Raw genomic sequence first — 21553 nt, 5'->3', positions numbered from 1 at the left:
GGGCTTCCCTGGTGGCTCAGAGGTTGAAGCGTCTGCCTCTAATGCGGGAGACCTGGGTTCGATCCCTGGGTTGGGAAGATCCCCTGGAGAAGGAAATGGCAACCCACTCCAGTACCCTTGCCTAGGGAATCCCATGGACAGAGGAGCCTGGTAGGCTACAGCCCACAGGGTCACAAAGAGTGGTATGACTGAGCGACTTCACTTTCACTATACTGACTGGGAGGTGAGCTGGTAAGGAGAGAAAATGATGGTAACTTTGCCTCAGAAAATTCTAGAGAAGATCCTATTACCCAGCAGTCCCTGTAACTTGGCCTTCAAAAGAAACTTCCAGGCTTAATATAAAGGAGCATGTCATTCAAGTGTTGTACTAACTTAGGATCAAAATGTCAGTTCTGAAACTGACATCACAAAAGCATATGCAGCAGTACTAAGAAGCAAAAGCAATTATACCAGTGAACAGGATGGCCACACACACACCTATGACCCCAGCAGAACATAAGTTCCAGGAGGGCAGGATTTTTCCTCTATTTAACAACTAAGTACCTGGCACATAAGAATTTATCAGTAGATATTTGTTGAATAAATATAAAACCCACCTTGGGCAGGGAGAAACAAAAGGAAAGTATTCCAAAATGATACATCAGCATTACTTTTTTAGTGATGGGATTTCGGCAGGGTTATTTTAGTTTCAATTTTTCCCTATCCTCTAAGATGTCTTTGAGCATACACAACTTGTATAATGGAAAAAACAATTAGGAAGCAGTGCACTTTAAATGCATTAAGAATTTCCTGTACTTTAAAAACTTCTCTGTAGAGCTCTACAGTAGCTTGGGAGTAGACTTTGCTAAAACTTTAAATAAAGGAAGCAGATTTATCTGAAGTAGGTAGGAATTTTAAAAAAAAAAAAAAAAAGCACACTAAGGCTTTTTCCCCTGTAATTTAGTCAATGTACAAAACTAAACTTCCTCAAAGAACTTTCAATGTACTGTTATTAAAGCCCCTAATACTCAACTTTTACAAACTTCTCAACCATAGTAACTGTTCTAGAAGCAAATGCCTGATTTAAAATAATACTCTGACCATGCCCAAAATCATAAGAGGCTGTGAATGAACTCTCTGCTAATCTCTTGACAAAGGCTGAAGGTGAAAAACTAATCAGCTTTGCAATGTATCAACCGTGACTTTTAAACTTCTGTTCAGAGTGATCAAATCCATCAATGATCGGTTTCCGAGATTTAGCTGTCACTAAATGTAGGTATTTGTGAGCCAAACATCCTAACTGATTTTCTCTTATTGAGAATTAAGAAAAATTAATACATACTCAAGTAGAATTCAAGTGTTTTACATGCTAACTTACGATTAAAATATGAGTTCCAAAACTGATGTCATTACCACAGATACAGTGGTTAAAAAGTATCAAAAACAATTGTAACAGTGCACAAATAATATGTTTATCTAAATATTTAGTAGTTTTTAATCTAAAATTTCAAATTTTTGACATAAGAAATGCTCTTTTCTATATAAATCAGGAAAATTATGTGACCTTAACAGTATATTAACAGCGACATTAACACACACACCAATTATGACTATGAACAGAATTTGCTGGTTGATCTAAAAACCTCAAATGTTTAAGGAAAACGTTTCTGCTATGCAATGAAACTAGCAAACTGTAGGACCATACAATATGATCACCGCTATAAAAACAAAAATCAAACACACAGAAATTAGACTGTTAGAAATCCTAACAATCAATGCTTATCAGTAGATGAAGTGACACATTCCAGGTAATTTATATTTCCTCTCTGCCCTCTAATTTACGATTTTTATGAGAATGTATTACTTTTATAAAACTTTCTTGTAAGCCTTTTTTTTGTCTGTGATTTAAGGAAGGTTGTAAAATCTATGGTGGAAATCAATGAAGCTTATAATTCAGATAACTGAGCCAAATCAAATTAACAGGTAGCTCTAAAAAGTGACTTCCAAAACGTCCTTATACAAAAAGGAAAACTGGTTTTCATGGTCATTAAACTACCATACAGAGTTTGAAAAGCTTTGTCTTGCTATCTCAAATATTTTACAACTTTATTAAAGCAAGTAGCTACATCTTCACTAATCTTTTCAACCTTCTTTACTGTATGGGAACAGTTAGTCAAAACATTAAGTATTCTGGAGAAACTTAATGCAAATAAGTTGTTGAACCATAAATAATGTCTCTTTTTATAAGCAAAAGATACCAATAAATCAATGCAACCTATTTATCAATATCATTAAACTAGGAATATGGACACTAAATTAGCCAACAACTTTAAGAAACCACAGTGGCTATCAATTATCAAAGAATATAAATAAAGCAGCAAGTTTACACATTCAATATACATCCAAACACGCATTTTATTTGAAATAAAATATTTACAGAAAATATTTCAAGGTATTTGCTGAAAACCTGACTTCTAACATTCTCCTTGCAACAACTAAATAAAGTACTTAGAGTAAGATCACAAGAAGTATTTCTGATATAGACATGTTGGTAAATAACAAAAGACAAGATAAAATTTTAATGAACTAAGATGCCAATTTTCATAATAATCAGATATTAAAAGCACCACAAGCCAAAAAGAAAAGACATTAAAACCCCAAATTTCTGTATTCAGCAAGAGCAAAAGAATTATGCTTTGCAAAGGGCGCTAATGAAAGAAACCACAAAAAGGAAGGTGCTAAGATATTTTTTTAAAAAGGAAGCAGTAAACTTAATTTACTGCAGCATCAGCTCTCTTACAACATTTTAACAGAACAGTCTAGGTCAGTGGTAGCCAAGAGAAATATAATGTGAACTATGCTGCAATTTTTCAATTTTAAATTTTCATGTAGCCATATTTTAAAAAGAAAAAAGTAATATTTATTTCCTCAGTATACCCAAACATTATCATTTTAATATGTAATCACTTTTTAAAATTGGAATATTTTAACTTTAAAAAAAATATAAAGTCTTCAAAATCCAATGAGTCTTTTTTTATATACAGCCACCAAGGAACCTCTTTTTTATACTCAGAATATATTAATTTGGATGCTAAATTTTCATCTGAAAAAGATTGAAAAAAACACTAAATATTAAGTTGGTGCAAACGTAATCACCATTTTTTGCACTGTTGAAATTTGCCACTTGATATTGGAATACATTCTTAAATAAATGTGGCTATGTTATACATTATTTTAATGCACATTTCTCTCTCTCTTTTTTTTGCTACAGACTTTTAACTTGCCGTTTATTTTAGACTATGGAAATGATGTTAAACAAAAAGCGATTCGAGCAATTTTCTTACTCAAGTTCAAAACAGGTCATAAAGCAGCAGAGACAACTCACATCAAGAACACATTTGGCCCAGGAACTGCTAACAAAGGTGCGGTACAGTGGTGGTTTAAGAAGTTTTGCAAAGGAAACTAGAGTCTTGAAGATGAGAAGCACAGTGGCTGGCCATGGGAAGTTGACAACGACCAATTAAGAGCTGTCATTGAAGCTGATCCTCTCACAAGAGCAGATGCCCAAGAACTCAGCCCATTCTATGGTCATTCGGCATTTGAAGTAAATTGGAAAGATGAAAAAGCTTGGTAAGTGGGTGCCTCCTGAGCTGACCAGAAAATGAAGTCAGCATTCTGAAGTGTCATCTTCTCTTATTCTACACAACAATGAACCATTTCTCGATTGGACTGTGACACGCGACAAAAAGTGGATTGTATACGACAATCGATGATGAACAGCTCAGTGGCTGGACGAAGAAGCTCCAACCACTTCCCAAAGCCAAATGTGCACCAAAAAAAGGTCGTGGTCACTGTTTGGTGGTCTGCTGCCCAACTGATCCACTACAGCTTTCTGATTCCTGGTGAAACCACAACATCTGAGACATATGCTCAGGAAATGAATGAGATGCACCAAAAACTGCAACACCTACAGCCAACACTGGTCAACAGAAAAGGCCTAATTCTTCTCCACAACACCACCAACCACACATGGCACAACCAACACTTCAAAAGTTGAATCACCTGGGCTACCATCCACCATATTAACCTGACCTCTTGCTAACCAACTACCACTTCTTCAAACATCTCAACAACTTTCTTCAGGGAAAACGCTTCCACAACCAGAGGAGGCAAAAAATGCTTTCCAAGAATTAGCTGAATCCTGAAGCCTGGATTTTTACACTACAGTTTAGTTCAGTCACTCAGTCGTGTCCGACTCTTTGTGACCCCATGAACCGCAGCACGCCAGGCCTCCCTGTCCACCACCAACTCCTGGAGTTTACCCAAACTTATGTCCATTGAGTCGGTGATGCCATCCAACCATCTCATCCTCTGTCATCCCCTTCTCCTCCTGCCCTCAATCTTTCCCAGCATCAGGGTCTTTTCCAATGAGTCAGCTCTTCACATCAGGTGGCCAAAGTATTGGAGTTTCAGCTGCAACATCAGTCCTCCCAATGATCTCCTTGCAGACCAAGGGACTCTCAAGAGTCTTCTCCAACACCACAGTTCAAAAGCATCACTTTTTTGGTGCTCAGCTTTCTTTATAGTCCAACTCTCGCATCCATACATGACTACTGGAAAAACCATAGCCTTGGCTAGATGGACCTTTGCTGGCAAAGTAATGTCTCTGCTTTTGAATATGCTGTCTAGGTTGGTCATAACTTACCTTCCAAGGAGTAAGCATCTTTTAACTTCATGGCTGCAATCACCATCTGCAGTGATTTTGGAGCCCCCAAAATTAAAGTCTGCCACTGTTTCCCCATCTATTTGCCATGAAGTGATGGGACCAGATGCCATGATCTTAGTTTTCTATATGTTGAGCTTTAAGCCAACTTTTTCACTCTCCTCTTTCACTTTCATCAAGAGGCTCTTTAGTTCTTCTTCGCTTTCTGCCATAAGGGTGGTGTCATCTGCATATCTGAGATTATTGATATTTCTCCCTGCAATCTTGAGTCCAGCTTATGTTTCCTCCAGCCCAGCATTTCTCATGATGTACTCTGCAGAGAAGTTAAATAAGCAGGGTGACAATATACAGCCTTGATGTACTCCTTTTCCTATTTGGAACCAGTCTGTTGTTCCATGTCCAGTTCTAACTGTTGCTTCCTGACCTGCATACAGGTTTCTCAAGAGGCAGGTCAGGTGGTCTGGTATTCCTATCTCTTTCAGAATTTTCCAGTTTCGTGTGATCCACACAGTCAAAGGCTTTGGCATAGTCAATAAAGCAGAAATAGGTGTTTTTCTGGAACTCTCTTGCTTTTTTGATGATCCAATGGATGTTGGCAATTTGATCTCTGGTTCCTCTGCCTTTTATAAAACCAGCTTGAACCTCTGCAAGTTCACAGTTCATGCATTGCTGACGCCTGGCTTGGAACATTACTTTATTAGAGTGTGAGATGAGTGCAATTGTGCAGTAGTTTGAGCATTCTTTGGCATTGCCTTTCTTTGGGACTGGAATGAAAACTGACCTTTTCCAGTCCTCTGGCCACTGCTGAGTTTTCCAAATTTGCTGGCATATTGACTGCAGCACTTTCACAGCATCATCTTTTAGGCTTTGAAATGGCTCAACTGGAATTCCATCACCTCCACTAGCTTTGTAGTGATGCTTCCTAAGGCCCACTTGAGTTCACATTCCAGGATGTCTGGCTCTAGGTGAGTGATCACACTATCGTGATTATCTAGGTCGTGAAGATCTTTTTTGTATAGTTCTTCTGTGTATTCTTGCCACCTCTTCTTACTATCTTCTGCTTGTATTAGGTCCATACCATTTCTGTCCTTTATTGAGCCCATCTTTGCATGAAATGTTCCCTTGGTATCTCTGATTTTCTTGAAGAGATCTCTAGTCTTTCCCATTGTATTATTTTCCTCTTGTTTCTTTGCATTGATCGCCGAGGAAGGCTTTCTTATCTCTCCTTACTATTCTCTGGAACTCTGCATTCAAATGGGTATCTTTCCTTTTCTCCTTTGCTTTTCACTTCTTTTCACAGCTATTTATAAGGTCCCCTCAGACAGCCATTTCGTTTTTTTGCATTTCTTCTTCCTGGGGATGGTCTTGATCCCTGTCTCCTGTACAACGTCACGAACCTCCGTCCATAGTTCATCAGGCACTCTATCAGATCTAGTCCCTTAGATCTATTTCTCACTTCCATTGTATGATCATAAGGGATTTGATTTAGGTCATACCTGAATGGCCTAGTGGTTTCCCCCACTTTCTTCAATTTAAGTCTGAATTTGGCAATAAGGAGTTCATGATTTGAGCCACAGTCAGCTCCTGGTCTTGTTTTGTTTTTACGCTACAGGAATAAACTTCTCACTGGCAAAAACGTGCTAACTGTAATGTTTCCTATTTAGATTAATAAAGATGTGTTTGAGCCCAGTTATAATGATTTAAAATTCATGTCTGAAACTGCAATGACTTTTGCACCAACCTAATAGGAATTAATGTAATTAATTCCTAGTAGAAATTAAATACAGACATTATCTGTATTTATAGGAAATGATTATGAATGTGGGTGAAGGAAAAATTCTCCTGGATTACTGCAATATTCTTCTAAATTACAAAGCAAATTCATAGCAATTTATGTCACCTGTTTTACTGTAGGCTTTAAAAAACAAAAAAAGCAGTACCATATCCCCAAAAGCAGCAGCAGAGAGAATATAGAAGGACAGAAAGTGAATTAATTTTCAAATAGCCTTGCTGGAGTGAGAAGGGTGCCTAAGGGACCTCAACCCAGAGGAGCTAAGAGACTGGCTATCTTGAACTCTTTTATTCTCAACTCTCTGACACCAACTGTACAGTGTTTTTCACACCACCACCAAATGTTTTAGCTCTTTGGTCACCAAATGGGTGTCCTACTGATTCAATTCATTTCTGACACTAACCAACCACCTGGAGTCAGCAGGGACCCCCGCAAATGCTAAGTCGCACAACACTGCCTTCACTTCAGACACTAGCTGCAAGTCCCAGGTTGTCACCTACACTTCTGACCAACCAATAAATCCAGGGTTTCCATGACCCCTTTCTCAGGTTTGAGAACTTGCCAGAGTGGAACCACCAAACAGAAGAGATACACAGGGCAAGGTATTGCCTCTGAGGAGGGTCATACAGCTTCCATGCCCTCCCTCTACATTGTACCACCCTCCTGGGCACCTGGAAGTGGTTGTGAACCCAGAAGCTCTCTAAACTCTGTTAATCAGGGGGTTTTGTGGAGGTTTTACTACTTAGGCATGGTTGAGTAAATCACTGGCCATTGATGAGTAGCTCAATCTCCAGCTCCTCTCCTCCTCCACTCCCAGAAGTTGGGGGTGGGAGAAGGGCTGAAAGCTCCAACCCTCTAATCATGGCATGGTCTTCCTGGTGACCAGCACCTACCCTGAAGCTATCTCTGAGCCAGTCAGTCAAGAGTCACCTCATTAGAACAAAAGATACTCCCATCCTTCTGGAACTTTCAAGGCTTTTAGGAGCTCCATTAGGAATCAGGAACAAAGACCACATGTGTATTTCTAGGTTATGCCAATTCATACATACATTTAGGATAACAAGAAGCAAGTTTGTCACTCTCAGAAGTAGGGTGTGTATATAAATGGAAAAGGGGAAAGCTAGAAAGAACTCTAGAACTGGAGGTATGAAAGTGAACTCATGACTTTCAACAGACAGACAGATCTTACCAACACTATAGGGGTTTCCCAGGTGGCTCAGTGGTAAAGAACCCACCTACCAAGCAAGAGATTTGGGTTCAATCCCTGGGTCGAAAAGATCCCCTAGAGAAGGAAATGGCAATCCACTCCAGTATTCTTGACTACGAGCTGGACATGACTGCACGGCTAAGGACATAGCAGCACTGTAACCATCAATCTGTCTCTATTAGGTGGAAGTGTGATACACAGTGCCACTAAAAATAATACCCCTTCTCAAAGATTGAAGTCTAAACCAGACGTTCAAGGGACTTCTCTAGTGATGCAGTGCTTAAGACTCAACACTTCCACTGCAAAGGCTGTGGGTTTGATACGAGGTTAGAAAACTAGAATCCAGCATATCGCAGGGAGCCACCAAAAAATTAAAAATAAACAAAAGTAATAAAAAATAAACAGATGCTCTATATCATAACAATGTAAGTAATATCTAAAAACTTGGGATACACCAAGTTAATAAACACACCATCTCCCTCCTTATAGCATCTACAAACGTAAACTGGTTAAACGGCTACTGAAATGGAGATTTACTTCATGAACTGAAAGTATAAAAGGTGTAAGTTGCTCAATAACAAATTGTAATTGCTAAACAGAACAAAAAAATTCAATTCCACTATAACTCAAACTTCTTCCTAGTCTAACTGAAATATTTTGCAGTGGAAAAAAACAAGGACTCAGATGCCATGTGATCTTAAACATGTTATTAAACCTGCGTTTGTTTCCTCAAATATAAAATGTTTAAAAATCTGAGTTGTACTGTTCCTCTGAGAATTACAAATAATATACTATGGGCAAAAAGACTATGCTTGTCACCAAAAAAATCCTATTAGGTAAGAATTGGTAATTATTAATACTTTGCCAGATTAATTTAATTAGCAAAGAACACTTCTTCAAAAAGACAAGGGCTTAAAGAAGTTATTTAGGCTTTTTGTTGTAGATATGTCCGTTTCAACCACATTCTAGAAATAGTGTAATAATTAAAAATCCTTCTTGTAATAGTTTCATGTGAAATCTGCTTCCTCAAGTGACACACAAAGACAGTCATTTCAGAGATGCCCCATAATAAAGTCTGTATCACCAGATGAACACGCAAATGCAGCATTAATGCCAGAGACTAACTATGGAGAGAAACAAGCTGTTTTAAGAATCAGTACATCACGCCCAACAATTGAGTATTATAGAAACTAGTCGACAAACAACACATGAAGTATGAAAAACTATTTTGGATTGACTTAACTATCCATGAAGAATAACCAAAACCAAAACAGTAACTGGCTTAGAACAGACTCTTATCTGAGGCAGAGAAAGCAGACAAATTATTATATTTCAATGTTTGAACTTTTAAAGACCTTTCCCTCCTCATCTATCCATGTTCTCCAAGATCATACCTTCTACTTACCCAATCTTTCTTGCCCCATATTTGTTCAAACTTGTCTAAAGAAATGGCCTACTCTTATCGTCTCTACTTCTTAACCTCCCTCGTGCATGAGTGCTCAGTCACTTCATTCATGCCCAACTCTTTGCAACCCCATGGACCATGCCCTACCAGGTTCCTCTGGGATTTTCCCAGGCAAGAATACTGGAGTGGGTTGCCATGCCCTTCTTCCTCAGCCACTCTTTAAACTCACTGCAAATCTTCCACTTTTCTCAAACTGTAAGATCATCAAATATCTAGAGCGAATATGACATAACATTAGTTATTGTTAATTCTGCATGAGCATGTGAATTTGTGGTAATATCCTCTGTATATCTTTTCCAAAAAAGGAAATACTATTTTATTAATAGAATACAGCTTTTTAAATGTATAACTTCAATTATAAAAGCATCACACTGTATATTCTTTGTGCTGTGAATTGTATCTCAATAAAACTATTTTGCTTCTTAAAGCACAACTTAACCCACAATTTTTTCTGCCATGATAGAAATGTTCTATATGTGCCATCCAATATGGTAGCCACACATGGCTTTGATCACGTGAAATATGGCCAGTAAAACTGAAGAATTAAGTTTAAAGTTTTTGTTTCATTTTAATTAGTTTAAATTTAATGTTGAAGCTGAAACTCCAATGCTTTGGCAACCTGATGCAAAGAGCTGACTCATTTGAAAAGACCCTGATGCTGGGAAAGATTGAGGGCAGGAGGAGAAGGGGACGACATCACCAACTCAGTGAACATGAGTTTGGGTAAACCCTGGGAGTTGGTGATGGACAGGGAGGCCTGGTGTGCTGTGGTTCATGGGGTCACAAAGAGTCGGACACAACTGAGTGACTGAACTGAAATTTAAATAGCCACATAAGGCTTTATGGATAAAGAACTTTATTGGACATTATTGGAGACTTAAGAGATACTTATGTGCGCACCCCCTTATGCAACCTCCCCTCTCATTTAGGTACCATTCAGAATATTGTGAATGACTTAATAGCCAAAATCAGTAAACAATTTCAACAGCCTATACTTATCTCCACAATTTTTTTCCTACATTTCCTAACATCCACTCTCCACAACTGCTACTATGCTAACTGGACTTCTCTGCTATATTCCTTCCTGGAAATTTTCTTCTCTCTGTTCTGCTCTCCTGCTGTTTTGTTTAGTCTCCCTGGGCTCCTTTTTCCTTTGCCCACCCTTTAATTATTGCTACTCTGCCCTAGGCCCATTATTCTTCCCTGTCTTTTCCTCTGTTTCTCTTCATATATATCCTTTCCTTAGATAACTGCATTTACTTCCATTATTCCAGCTATGACTAATACAGACAGCCTCTATTTCTACCTCAGACCCATTCTTTTGAGCTTCAGGAATGTATCCAGTGGCCTGGTTGAACTTCCTCCTGGAGGTATCACAAGCACCTCACACTTATTATGTAACTGAATGCATCTCCACAGCCCTTCCCCTCAAAGGCCAACCCTCCATTCTTTCCTATTCCCTCCCTCAGTTGACAGTACCATTTTCTATTCCCATCCTCTCGCCTGTGCTTCATTTTTCCTCCAAATTCCACTTCATCAATAAACCCTGCTCATTTTCTCTACTAAATATTTAAACTGCACTCCTCTATTGTCTTAGTTCCGGCCCTAGAAATCTCACACTCAAACATAAAACTAAACTCTACATATTCGTACTCCTTAAATAATTCTCCACAATTAACTTTATGCAAATCTACTTCTCTGCTTCAAATTCTCTCCACTGCCTACAGCTGAGTATTTGTGTGGGAAGGGTGTGTGGACAGTTCAAAGAGCATGTAAATACAATAATGTCTACGAACTCTTTAGTATGTTAAAGAGATGTTATGTTGCATTTCCTAAGTCTACCACAACCCAGGATGAGCAACCAATCCAAGCAGAGAGAAAATCCACAGAGATGAATACAGTCACCCCTCAAGGTCCTCAGGGGGCTGGTTCCAGGGATGCTCCCCAGCCTCCACCCATGGATAACAAAATCCAAGGATCCACAAGTCCCATCTATAAAATGGTGCATTACTTGCATTTAATCTATATATATATTCCGTATACTTTAAATCATCTCAGAGCACTTATAATACCTAACACAATGTAAATGCTATATAAATAGTTGTAAACACAATGCAATACACACCGTTGCTACAAGTACAGAAAACTCAACTTTTGCTTTTTGGAGCTTTCTGGTATTTCTCTCTTCCAGTATATTTTCCATCTACAATTAGCTGAATCTGTGAATGCAGAACCCGCAGATATGGAGGGTGACTGCACATCATGGTGTCTGGCTCAAAACCATTAGCCATGAAGAGAATCCTATCATTACCTCAAACAACATGTTTACTTCTATTAACTAATGGAGACAATGTGCACAACAGTAATGCTGTGCTTCACTACTTCACTTCACTTCTCACTGTTTGGTTTATATATTAGTGCCCGATTAACTCAACACCATTCACCAGGTACACAATGACCAAAAACACAGATCATCTGGGTCTAAGAAACTGCAACCTAGCAGCTCAAAAGGCATCTACAAAAACAGCGGGCTTTCTTAACTAACCTGAATATGATTATACCAAGCAGATTTCCAAACATTTTCTTAAATTAGTCTTAAAATCCTAATTTCTTAATATTTCTTAAATTTCAGGGAAAACTATATTTGCTTGTGATGACAAAGCTTATCTGGCGATTCTTTTCTAAAAATCATTAAGCACATTAACTTAGCACAGCACATGTAATATGTCAATCTTACAATGCCAAGACTCAAGTCAGAACATCAAAAACTAAATAAATTCTTTATGAAAGCCCACTCGAAAAGCTAAATTAATACAAATTAAGGTAGAGATAGTCTACAATGAAGTCAACTACAAAACCAAGCAAATACTAAAGTTTCTTCTCTCCTGAAGAACATATCAATAACCAATCTTTTTAAAGCCACACACAAAATTAAGCCTGCCAGTTGTCAAAGGCATAATCCTCTTCCAAACAAAAACACTCTTAAGAAAAAGCTTCTGGCAATTTCTTTTCAGTCCAAAAGCTGTCTTAAGATTTAATAAAACCCTTAAACTCAACTTAAGATTTAATAGAACCCTTAAACTCAACTTAAGATTTAATAAAACCCTTAAACTGAACAAAATGCTCCTAAAACCCAACTAACTACGAAGTTTAAAATAATTAATCTGTAACAAGTGATAATTAATAGCCTTCGAAATGGATTTTTCTTTGAAGTATCATACTTTACATTTTCCAAACTACCTTCACATAGTATTTCAGTTGCTCCTCAGCAATTCTGTGAAGTCAATAAGACATGTTACTAATAAATCAGTCTTACAGAGTTACGTTCCTTACTCAGGGTCAGATAACTGGGCAACACAGAATCCAAGTTATCTGCCTCAGAGCTGGCTTCTGCTACATGTGTTGTATTATACCAGAGTGAAATCTCAAAATACAAGATTAGAGAATCTACTGTGGACCAATGAAAGGCAAGGAATATGGATGAAAAAAACCTGATATCTACAACTATTTCTGACTTAATAACAGAAAAAATTTAATACTTACCAAAGTAGATGGAGGATCTACTTATGTCTTCAAAGAGCTCAAAGACTAATGGAATAGACAAAGAATATAAATGATTTTTAATCAATGTGAAGAAAGAATGATCCCAAGAGCAGAGATCTCAGCAAATTCTGGAAACTAGTCATTCAGAAAGACTGCCATTTGGGAGCAACAAGTTATGAAATTAACAAGAGGAAGTTAGGCAGAGGACAGGTAAAGCTAAAGGATTTGAAAACACTGATGACGCCATGTTCAATTCCAACATTTCTCCTGTAAGAATGGTAGCAACAGTATGGAGTTTTGCTGTACTTTATTCAAGTATAAATGTAAACAAATCAAGATTTTCATGAGTACCCTCAAAAAGGTAGCCTAAAAAAAAGATGCTGCATCCTCACAGTTAATATATATGTGCCACGCTCGGTCAAAGTTTTTTATATATACTAATTCCTTTAATCATCACAACAACTCTGTAAAATAGGCACTCATTACATTTCACTTTACAGGTAAGGAACACACACAGAAGTTTACTCAAGGTTACACAATCATTAGCTGAGCCAGGATTTGAATGGAAAGTCAGGCATTTTAGTTCTTAATCACTGTGCTATACTGCAGAAAAAAAGTGCCTTTTCCAAATCCAAGTGCAGGTCATGCTAAGTCTCACCTAATCCTGCACACTTGATTTTTAATACAGGACTAAACAAAATACAAAATGAGAACAATAAGTAAATATACAGAACTGGCATAGCAAAACCTGGTAACCAATTATTGTGAATTTTTCACAGTATATGAACATTTTCAGAAACTACAATTTGAACATAACCATTCTTGCCGCTTTTACAGCTTTATCTAAAATACTAACTTATCAGGAAACACAAATAACACACTTGATTTCTGAAATCAAGCTGATTTCTGAAAATGAGAGTCCAGTTTTAGTTGAATGTTTCCACAGGGATTAACCAAGATGACTTTAAATGACCAGGATCTTGCACTAAAATCTGAATGTCAAGAAATGAACTCAGTCACCAGGCAACAATAGATTCCCAGTTTGTTTTACACAAAAACAATCTCTCTTTGCAAGTTCTTACACTACAAACAATTGTGATACTAAAGGTCTGAAAAAAGTTAAGAAAAATGGAAACCATTTAAGCCCTTAAGACAAAGAACTATATTAAAAAAAAAATCAACCTAAATATAATTCTTTCTCCTGTACAAAGGTTACTTCTTAAAACAATAAATCTACATATATTTTAAATTAACTCTTACCTAGCCAAAATTATCCTGTCTGTAATTATTATTCTGTCCTGTTGAGAAGGGACAAAGGATTACTTCAAACAAGTCACCAATCATTCTTTAATTTGCACAGCAGCTACCCTTGAGCTACCTGAATTTTGCCCATACTCCAACAAAGCAGTGGCTCTGAGAATTTAAAAGCAAAAAGACTCAGAAGACTATTCTCTGAAATTTAGTTTCTGAGACTAAAAGTTAGTAGGACAGATTCCTAAAAACCAACGAATGTGGCACAAATTTAAAAAGGTAAGAAAAATCCTCACTATTCAAAATGGGAATAACAGTTCAATTAGTTAAGAACAAAGAATAAGTTATGGTTTCTTAATTACAGAACCAGAACAAATTTCTACACCATCAAAAAACTTTTCATAAAACATTGGTATCATATACTCATGATGAGACCTGAGCCTTAACTTGCTTAAAAGCCAGAAAAAAGTACACACTAAGTATTTTGGAGTTTCATCAAAATTTATGATTTGACTTATCCTTTCAGGCAGATCTGGAAACAATCTTATCAATATATTGAGTGAACTCTGTATTTAGAAGCAGCATGGGCAGAAAAGTGCTTGAAGTAAATGAATCATTCTTGAACCGCAGTGTATAATTATGTTTTATTAGAGCAACTAAGCTATGTTTCTTTAAAACAAAAACAAACTCTCCCTAAAAAGAGCAATGTAAATTCTGTAAAGTCCAGCAGTAACAACATTTTCTGATAAAGCCAAAAGAGAAGTAAAACTAAGGTACATCACCTGCCTAGTAAAACCAGGTAAGGAAATATGCATCTTAATAGATCTCAGTTATCACTTAAGATCCTGTAGTAGCAAAGTGAAGTGAAGTGAAGTCACTCAGTCGTGTCCGACTCTTTGCCACCCCATGGACTGTAGCCTACCAGGCTCCTCTGTCCATGGGATTTTCCAGGCAGTAGTACTGGAGTGGATTGCCATTTCCTTCTCCAGGGGATCTTCCTGACCCAGGGATCGAATCTGGGTCTCCTGCATTGTAGACAGACGCTTTACCACCTGAGCCACCAGGGAAGTACTACCCACATATTAAGAGTCAGTATTTGTTTTAATCGATAACTATGCATATTGTGACTCTAAAAATAGGCTTGATGGAAACAAATTTGACTTGCTTACCACACCCACCCATCCTTCATCCCCCAAAGCCTATGTATTTCTCCATTTGAAGTGATAAAATCACTACCCATATCCTAAGTCTGGAATCTGCCAGGGTTACAAGATCAGATTTCTCCAAAAATCTGACAGTAACTTCCACATCAAAAACAGAACTGCTTCATTTGAGACTGACTAATTAACCATCTACTAGACTACAAATGCTTTAACATTTCTCAAATTATTAGATCCTAATCAGTTAATTTTATTCCTTAACCCAAGCAAGTCATTCACAAGTAAGTTATTCTGTAACTTCAGGTTCTTCATTTATCAAATAAGAAGCTGGGCAGAATAGCCTAAGATTTCTTCCAGTTTTAATACATGACATTTTTAACTCAGCAACTTAACACAATATTTCTCCAGTCTTCCTAAAGAAAAATTTGTAGTAAGTATACATTTAGTGAAAAAAGTTTATTTTTTCTCCAATGACTTAGTAATCCTTTGGCTTGTCCTTTAACTTAGATCCAAAGACAATAACTCAAACACTAACCTACTGAGTAGGTTGTTAGGCAAGTGTTTTGGCCAAAACACCATAAATACTGTCCAACTACTGCTATAAAGGATCTTGGGACTAAAATAATCACATTTTAAAAACAAAAATGGAAAACTGTAGAAGTAGGATCATATAAGGAAGGTTCCAAAGCAGGGTACCATACAATGCATTTTCATTTGGTTCTCCAGCCAAATTCCAAACTAGCATAAAAATAATATGGCAATGTTATATACATAGAAGATATTCTTTTGTTTAACCATGACCATGCCTAGAGAACAAAAATCAAAAATTCATGAGTTCTAGGAAAAAAATGAGAAGCTTAGACAAAATTATTGTGACATTAGACAAATTGAGGTTTTTTTCCCCCCCACTGTATCACTAGTTTCAAGATAATAAACTATCTGAATATTCTAGGTGACAAAAGAAACATACATTCTGAGAAGTCTTAAAAGTTAGAAATTGAAACTAACAAAATTAATCCATAAAGTGCTCAACACTTATTTTGGTCTAGTCTTGAGAGTAAGGTAACAAATTGAGGGGAAAAAATTATTAAAAAGCACCTATTCAAATATGAAACTATAAAAGAACACAATCCAGGGTCAGTAGCAATAAGCACCTTAGTTAGGTATTAAAAAAGTAACAGGTGTTTGTTTGCTTGTAAGTAATACTCTGCCTGTAAACCAAAACAAATCAGACCTAAGTTTCTGAGTAAGAATGACCAAGGAATAAAGTTATAATTTGACAATTAAAAAAAAAAAAGGTCCACCACCTTCCCCACTCTAAAACACTACAAAATTGAGTAGTTTTTATTTCACAATGCCTTTAGAAGTTCTGTATCACTAACTATAAAATTTAAGAAATTATATTCCTAAAAAACATCAGTTTTTTAAATTTACTTCCTTCCACATGTTAATTTTCCTTCACACTTGATACGACCTTGGTCATTTGGAAGGTGACATTCAAAAGGTTAAATGTTAAGGTATTGGTTCACGGATAATAGATAAATTCCTAGATCACTCAGGTACTTTCATATCCTATTTCAGCTTGGTTCATTTCCTTTGCCAGAAGAATATGGATACTGGCATTTTTCACGTATAATGTCAGTGGTTTTTTCATTCAGTTCAACTCTGCTTCTTCCAATAACTTATGTGAACACACATAGGTGAAGACAACTTCAGTCAAGCTGCTACAGATCAAGCAACAAGTAGCTCAAACCCCGTTATATCCTTGTCAACCAGGATGACACACCATTATTTACACCATGAAAATCTCCTAGAGGTTAAAAATGAAGCCTTTGTCACTCATTTGCACCCTTGAGAAAGTTTAGCTTAAAAATGTTTTACAAGATTAAAACAATGATAATGACATTACAACCCTCAAAGCACACATACATAAGCTCCTGTATTACCCACAGAACAGCGAGTGGGCTAAACATACACCAGTTTTAGTAACAACGTCTGCTCACGGTTATCAAAAACTTGCTTAAACATCATTAGGTGGAACGATATCAAATACCCAACTGTAACTTTCTAGTCTCAAACTATCCAGTGAAGGAAACCTTTTTTAGTTTATTAGATGCCGGTGCGACCACCAACTAAGATACGTCGAAAAGAAGGTCATTTGTGAACAAGGTCGTTCTCAATTTAAAAAGACAGCCTGTTCTCAGGAATGGAAACACGCATCTAACACACCAGCCGCTCATCACTGCAGATCTCTGATGAACACAAGGCAAGAGGACTGTACTTTCCGAACTCAAAAACTTCCCCGCTCATTTCGTTTCCTGCCAGACACTAAAACAATGACGAGGAGGCAATGCGCTGGTATCCGGATGACTTTCACCACTCCTTCCCTAGGAGCGAATCTCTGGCTACAAATACTAACGCCTCGCCTGTGCCAACACCCCAAATCCTGGTGACTCTCGAAAGTTGGCCTCCCCTCATTCGCAGCGAACAGTTAAGAGGAAGACACGTAAAGGGAAAATTCGGCCAAATGGCCGAGCCAAATGTGGGACCCACAGCACTGTAAGAGAAAGAAGGTGGGGTATACCTGCAGCTCACACCAGGCGACCTCCACGGTGGTCTCGGTGTCCAGACCCTTGTAGACCGTCTTAAAGGAGCCCCTGCCGATCTCGATGTCAAACTTGAGAAAGCGGCCGTCGTTGGACATGCCCACGGCCTTGGTCTCCAGCTCCTCGATGTCATCCTGCTGCTGGCTCCGTTCCTCCTGGGGCTCCTTGGCGCTACCGCCGCCGCTGCCACTTCTCGACGACTGAGGCTCCTCTCGGCTCCCCGCGGGGCCGGGCTGGACAGCCTGGCGGTCTCTGCCCGCGCTGCCCGGGGCCGAAGAGGTGGCCGGGCCCGCGGCGACCGGCTCCTCAAGGGGAGCGGCGGCGGCGGCGGGCGGCTGCTGGGCCACCTGGGCGGCAGCGGCGGGGGTCAGGGTCTCCTCGCGTGGTGGTTCCGGGGGACTCCGCTGCGGGACCACGGCAGCCGCGCCGGGCTGAGGCAGCGGCAGAGGGAGGCCGGGCAGCTCCAGCGCCGTAGCGTTGGAGTCGCAGATGACGCTGCGGCGGAAGAAGCGGTGCTCCGTGGTGGTGGTCGCGGCCGCCCCCCGGCTGTCCTTGTCCATGGTATGGCGGCGACGCCGGTACTCCTCCGTCCGGCCGGCTGCGGCATCGGCCGCTGCGGCGCCCAGTTTCTCCCCCACCGAGGAGTCCGAGCTGGAGCCATTCTTGGGGGCAGGCGCCGGCGGCGAGAGGAACAGCGAGCCCGGCGCGCTGCTCTGCTGGTCGGCGGCGCCGCCAGACATTGTGGGAACGGGAGCGAGAGCGAGGCGGGCGGCTCGAGTTCGCGGAAGAAGGGGGCCGGCCCGGGGCGGCGGGACGACGGCCCCTCACTCGGCACTGACTCGGCGGCCCGAGCGGGAGGCGGGCCCGCGGGCCCGGCTGCGGCGGCCGCTGCGGCTCTCGAGGCGCGCTTGTCGGGGGCGGCGGCGGGGCGGAGGCACGGGGGCTGGCGCCTCACGGCCCGCACCCATCGTGCGGCGAGCGGCGGACGGGCGGACTGGAGCGCCGGGGGCGCGCGGTCATGGGGGCGGCGCGGCGGCCCGCACCGAGTCAAGGAGGCGGCGGCTGGCTCTCCACCGCTGCGGCCCGGGGCGGGCTGGACCCCCGAGCGGCTGCCGCTCGGCGCGGAGGCGGGCGAGGCCGCGCTGGGGCTCGCGGCCAGGCGGGCGGCCGCTCCTCCTCCCCGCCCTGCTGGACGGCCTCAGAGGCCGCCCATTGCCCGACGCGAGGAGCCGACGCGCAACACGGAGGAGCGGCCCCCGGCCCCGGGCCTCACCGCCCGCCCCGGGCCGGGCGGACCCCTTCCTCTCCGGGCCGGGGCCGGGGGCTGACGGAGGGAGAGCCGGTGGGGGAGGGCCCGAGCCCGGTGCTCCTCCGGGCCGAGGAGGGCCGGGAGAAGTAAGGGCAGTCACCCGGTCGGGCGCCTTCTGTCACGGAGATGAGTGCAGACAGGCCGCGGAAGAACAGCCGCGTCCGCCGGCGAAACTCCGCGCTAAATGGCGCCGGGAATCTGAAGCCTCCACACAGCCCGCTCGGGCCCCGCCCCCCGCCGCCCGGGGCGTCCCACCCCCACTCCGCTCGCGGGGCTCTCGCGCAGGCTGTCTCGCCCCGAGACCCTCTGGGACTTGTAGTTGACACCTTGAGGAATGAACGGGACAGAGCAGGAAGACGCCTACGACTCCCGTGATGCCCTGCGGTGGCTTAGCCTGAGGCCCCACGGGAGCTGTAGTTCCCTTTGAAACCGCCTCTTCTGGAAGGCGGATGGGAGCGTCACCGCGGGTCGCTAAGCCTTATCCTTTAGTGGGCGCTAGCTAGGAAAAGCATGACTTAGGCATTAATTGTGGAAGAAGGGAAGAGAAAAACAGGAGAAGGACTCAGGAAGAGGGGAGAGGCTCCCACCATGCTGTACTGAGGCGAGAGCGAGCTCTTGGGATTGCCATGGATGGAAAACGAGCTGCTGTTCCTATTTAAATACGGTGTCGCGACCGGAGCGTGGGCGGAGAGCCGGGAGGAGCCGGACCCCTCTGCTCAGGCCTCTGCTCAGTCTGCTCAGACTTTGTGCGTAACACTGATTGGCTGGGGGAGGGGGGAAGCTCCCTTCCACGGCACTTAAGGCCGCATCCTGGGCTCCAAGCCCAGGACAGATCCTCTGACTCGCAGAGACCGGCCGCCCCACTGCAGTCAAGGGTCACAGCGAACTCCGCCCGGAAAAAGCGCACAGCGCGCGGGAGGGGGTGGGTTCGAGAAGAAACAAGGTCTACGTATCTTTGCGGCTTTTACCACAAACTTGAAGGTGCTGAGTTGACTTGGATGAAACTTAATCTGCTCCTGTCTCTCTTGGTGCTTAGTGAAAACAGCCTCCCTCTTCCTTTAGAGGTGCCTGAGTGTGCCCGTGTGATCGACACCCCGGCTTTGGACGTGAGGCTTTCTCGAAAGCATCCTCGGGCTCCCTGGACCCCTAGCTCCGCGCAGCCGCCACTCAAGATGGTGCAGGTGATGAGCACCAGGGGGCACCCAACGGAGCAGGAAGCCGGACCCAGACGGCGGTTGAAAGTCTTAAGCCCAACGGTAGGAGCGGGAAGCGCTGAAACGTGCGCAACGGCTCCGAGCGCGCGTGCGCTCCGCCCGGGCTCCAGCTCCGGCTCCGGCCCCGCGCCCGCGGCGGACCGGCTGCGGAGCGCACGGGCCGCGCGGCCACACTGGAAGAGTAGCGGTTGGAAGCAGCCGGACGGAAGATTCGTTAGCGCTTCGTTTCCTAGCAAATGCCCAAAGCTAGCTGCATGAGCTCCACTTAAGAGAGAGGGAAGTCTGGCTCTACAATCCAGAGTGATTTATCTGATACGTAAAACAGTTACACTATTTTATTTAATGTTTTTAATCAGAAGCTACCCTTTAGGTATACAAAAAAGTTTGTTTTAAAGCCAGCGGTTGTTAGGTTTCATGAAGCTAGCAGATTATGAACATTTTAAAACAGTTCAGTAGGGGCCACTGAAGTCTTAGTGTTCGCATTCCATTGTTTCAGAGACTATCCCCTCACTTGCTTTGGTAATGGTAAATATCATTACAGTGTATTAAGTGGTTTGTCTTCATTTGTAAACTTGGTGCAAAGGGGAGAAATGCCTCTTATATGGGACTTCTTGAGGCAGCTCCTTAGAACTTGACGCAATTGTTGCTTTTTACTAGGGAAAATAGCCTACTTTAAAACATGAGACAATTGATTATAAATTGGTGAGTCAAAAGGAGATCAGTAACTCACAATGTTCATGTTTTGGCAACATAAAAAATGAGGATGTTTCTATGTGAACGGCCATTGAAAGCCTTTGTTACTACCTGGTCGTACTTACTGGACCATGAAGCTCTGGCCACACTGCATTGAACACAAGCCCCATGACAACCACCAGGCCCTATCGACAGTCAGGAACAGCTAAATTCATTGTAAATAATTTAATTGTTAACTCAAAACCCATATGACGGCTTTTCCGACTTGTGTAATGGTAGCTTCACCGGGAAAACAGGTACAGTGTTAGATTTGAAGATTAAACTGTTTACGTGAATATTTTACTACCACACTTGTTTGTTGGGCTCCCTTTTTAACACCTACCCACTTTCAGTGGTATTTGCTATGAATCATTACTATTATATCCCAAATCATTCTTTTCCTTTCTCTGTAAAGTCAGGTGTCCAGTAAAGAACCGACCTCTCTGTAATCCATATATAAAAAGCATCAAGAGGTACCAGAAAGAACCCAGTGGATGCTCTAAGCAGAGACTGGACTGCCTGGCAGGTGGGTCCATAAGAATACAAGTTTATATTTTCTCTCACCATGTTCT

At 41.6% G+C, this 21553-nt stretch overlaps 1 protein-coding gene and 1 long non-coding RNA gene across 18 annotated transcripts in view; one reads left to right on the top strand and one right to left on the bottom strand.

Moving 5' to 3' along the window:
- Nucleotides 1-19270, bottom strand: part of WNK1 (WNK lysine deficient protein kinase 1) — a 127241-nt gene extending 107971 nt beyond the window's left edge. For all 17 annotated transcript variants that reach the window (XM_069585886.1, XM_069585889.1, XM_069585892.1 and 14 more), the window contains exon 1: nt 17705-19270. In XM_069585886.1, coding sequence (XP_069441987.1) covers nt 17705-18466 — 762 coding nt within the window. In that variant the 5' untranslated portion in view covers nt 18467-19270. The remainder of the gene's footprint in view (nt 1-17704) is intronic.
- Nucleotides 19271-19454: 184 nt separating this feature from the next.
- LOC138437893 (uncharacterized) lies at nt 19455-21277 on the top strand. Its single transcript, XR_011256195.1, has 2 exons — nt 19455-19781; nt 20072-21277. It is a non-coding gene; the product is annotated as an uncharacterized lncRNA (long non-coding RNA).
- The last annotated feature ends 276 nt before the right edge of the window (nt 21278-21553 follow it).

Source organism: Ovis canadensis, chromosome 3, assembly GCF_042477335.2.
Source record: "Ovis canadensis isolate MfBH-ARS-UI-01 breed Bighorn chromosome 3, ARS-UI_OviCan_v2, whole genome shotgun sequence".
In the NCBI taxonomy this organism is placed as follows: domain Eukaryota; kingdom Metazoa; phylum Chordata; class Mammalia; order Artiodactyla; family Bovidae; genus Ovis; species Ovis canadensis.
Note: the sequence above shows the minus strand (reverse complement) of the source record. Positions and strands in the feature narration are given on the sequence as shown.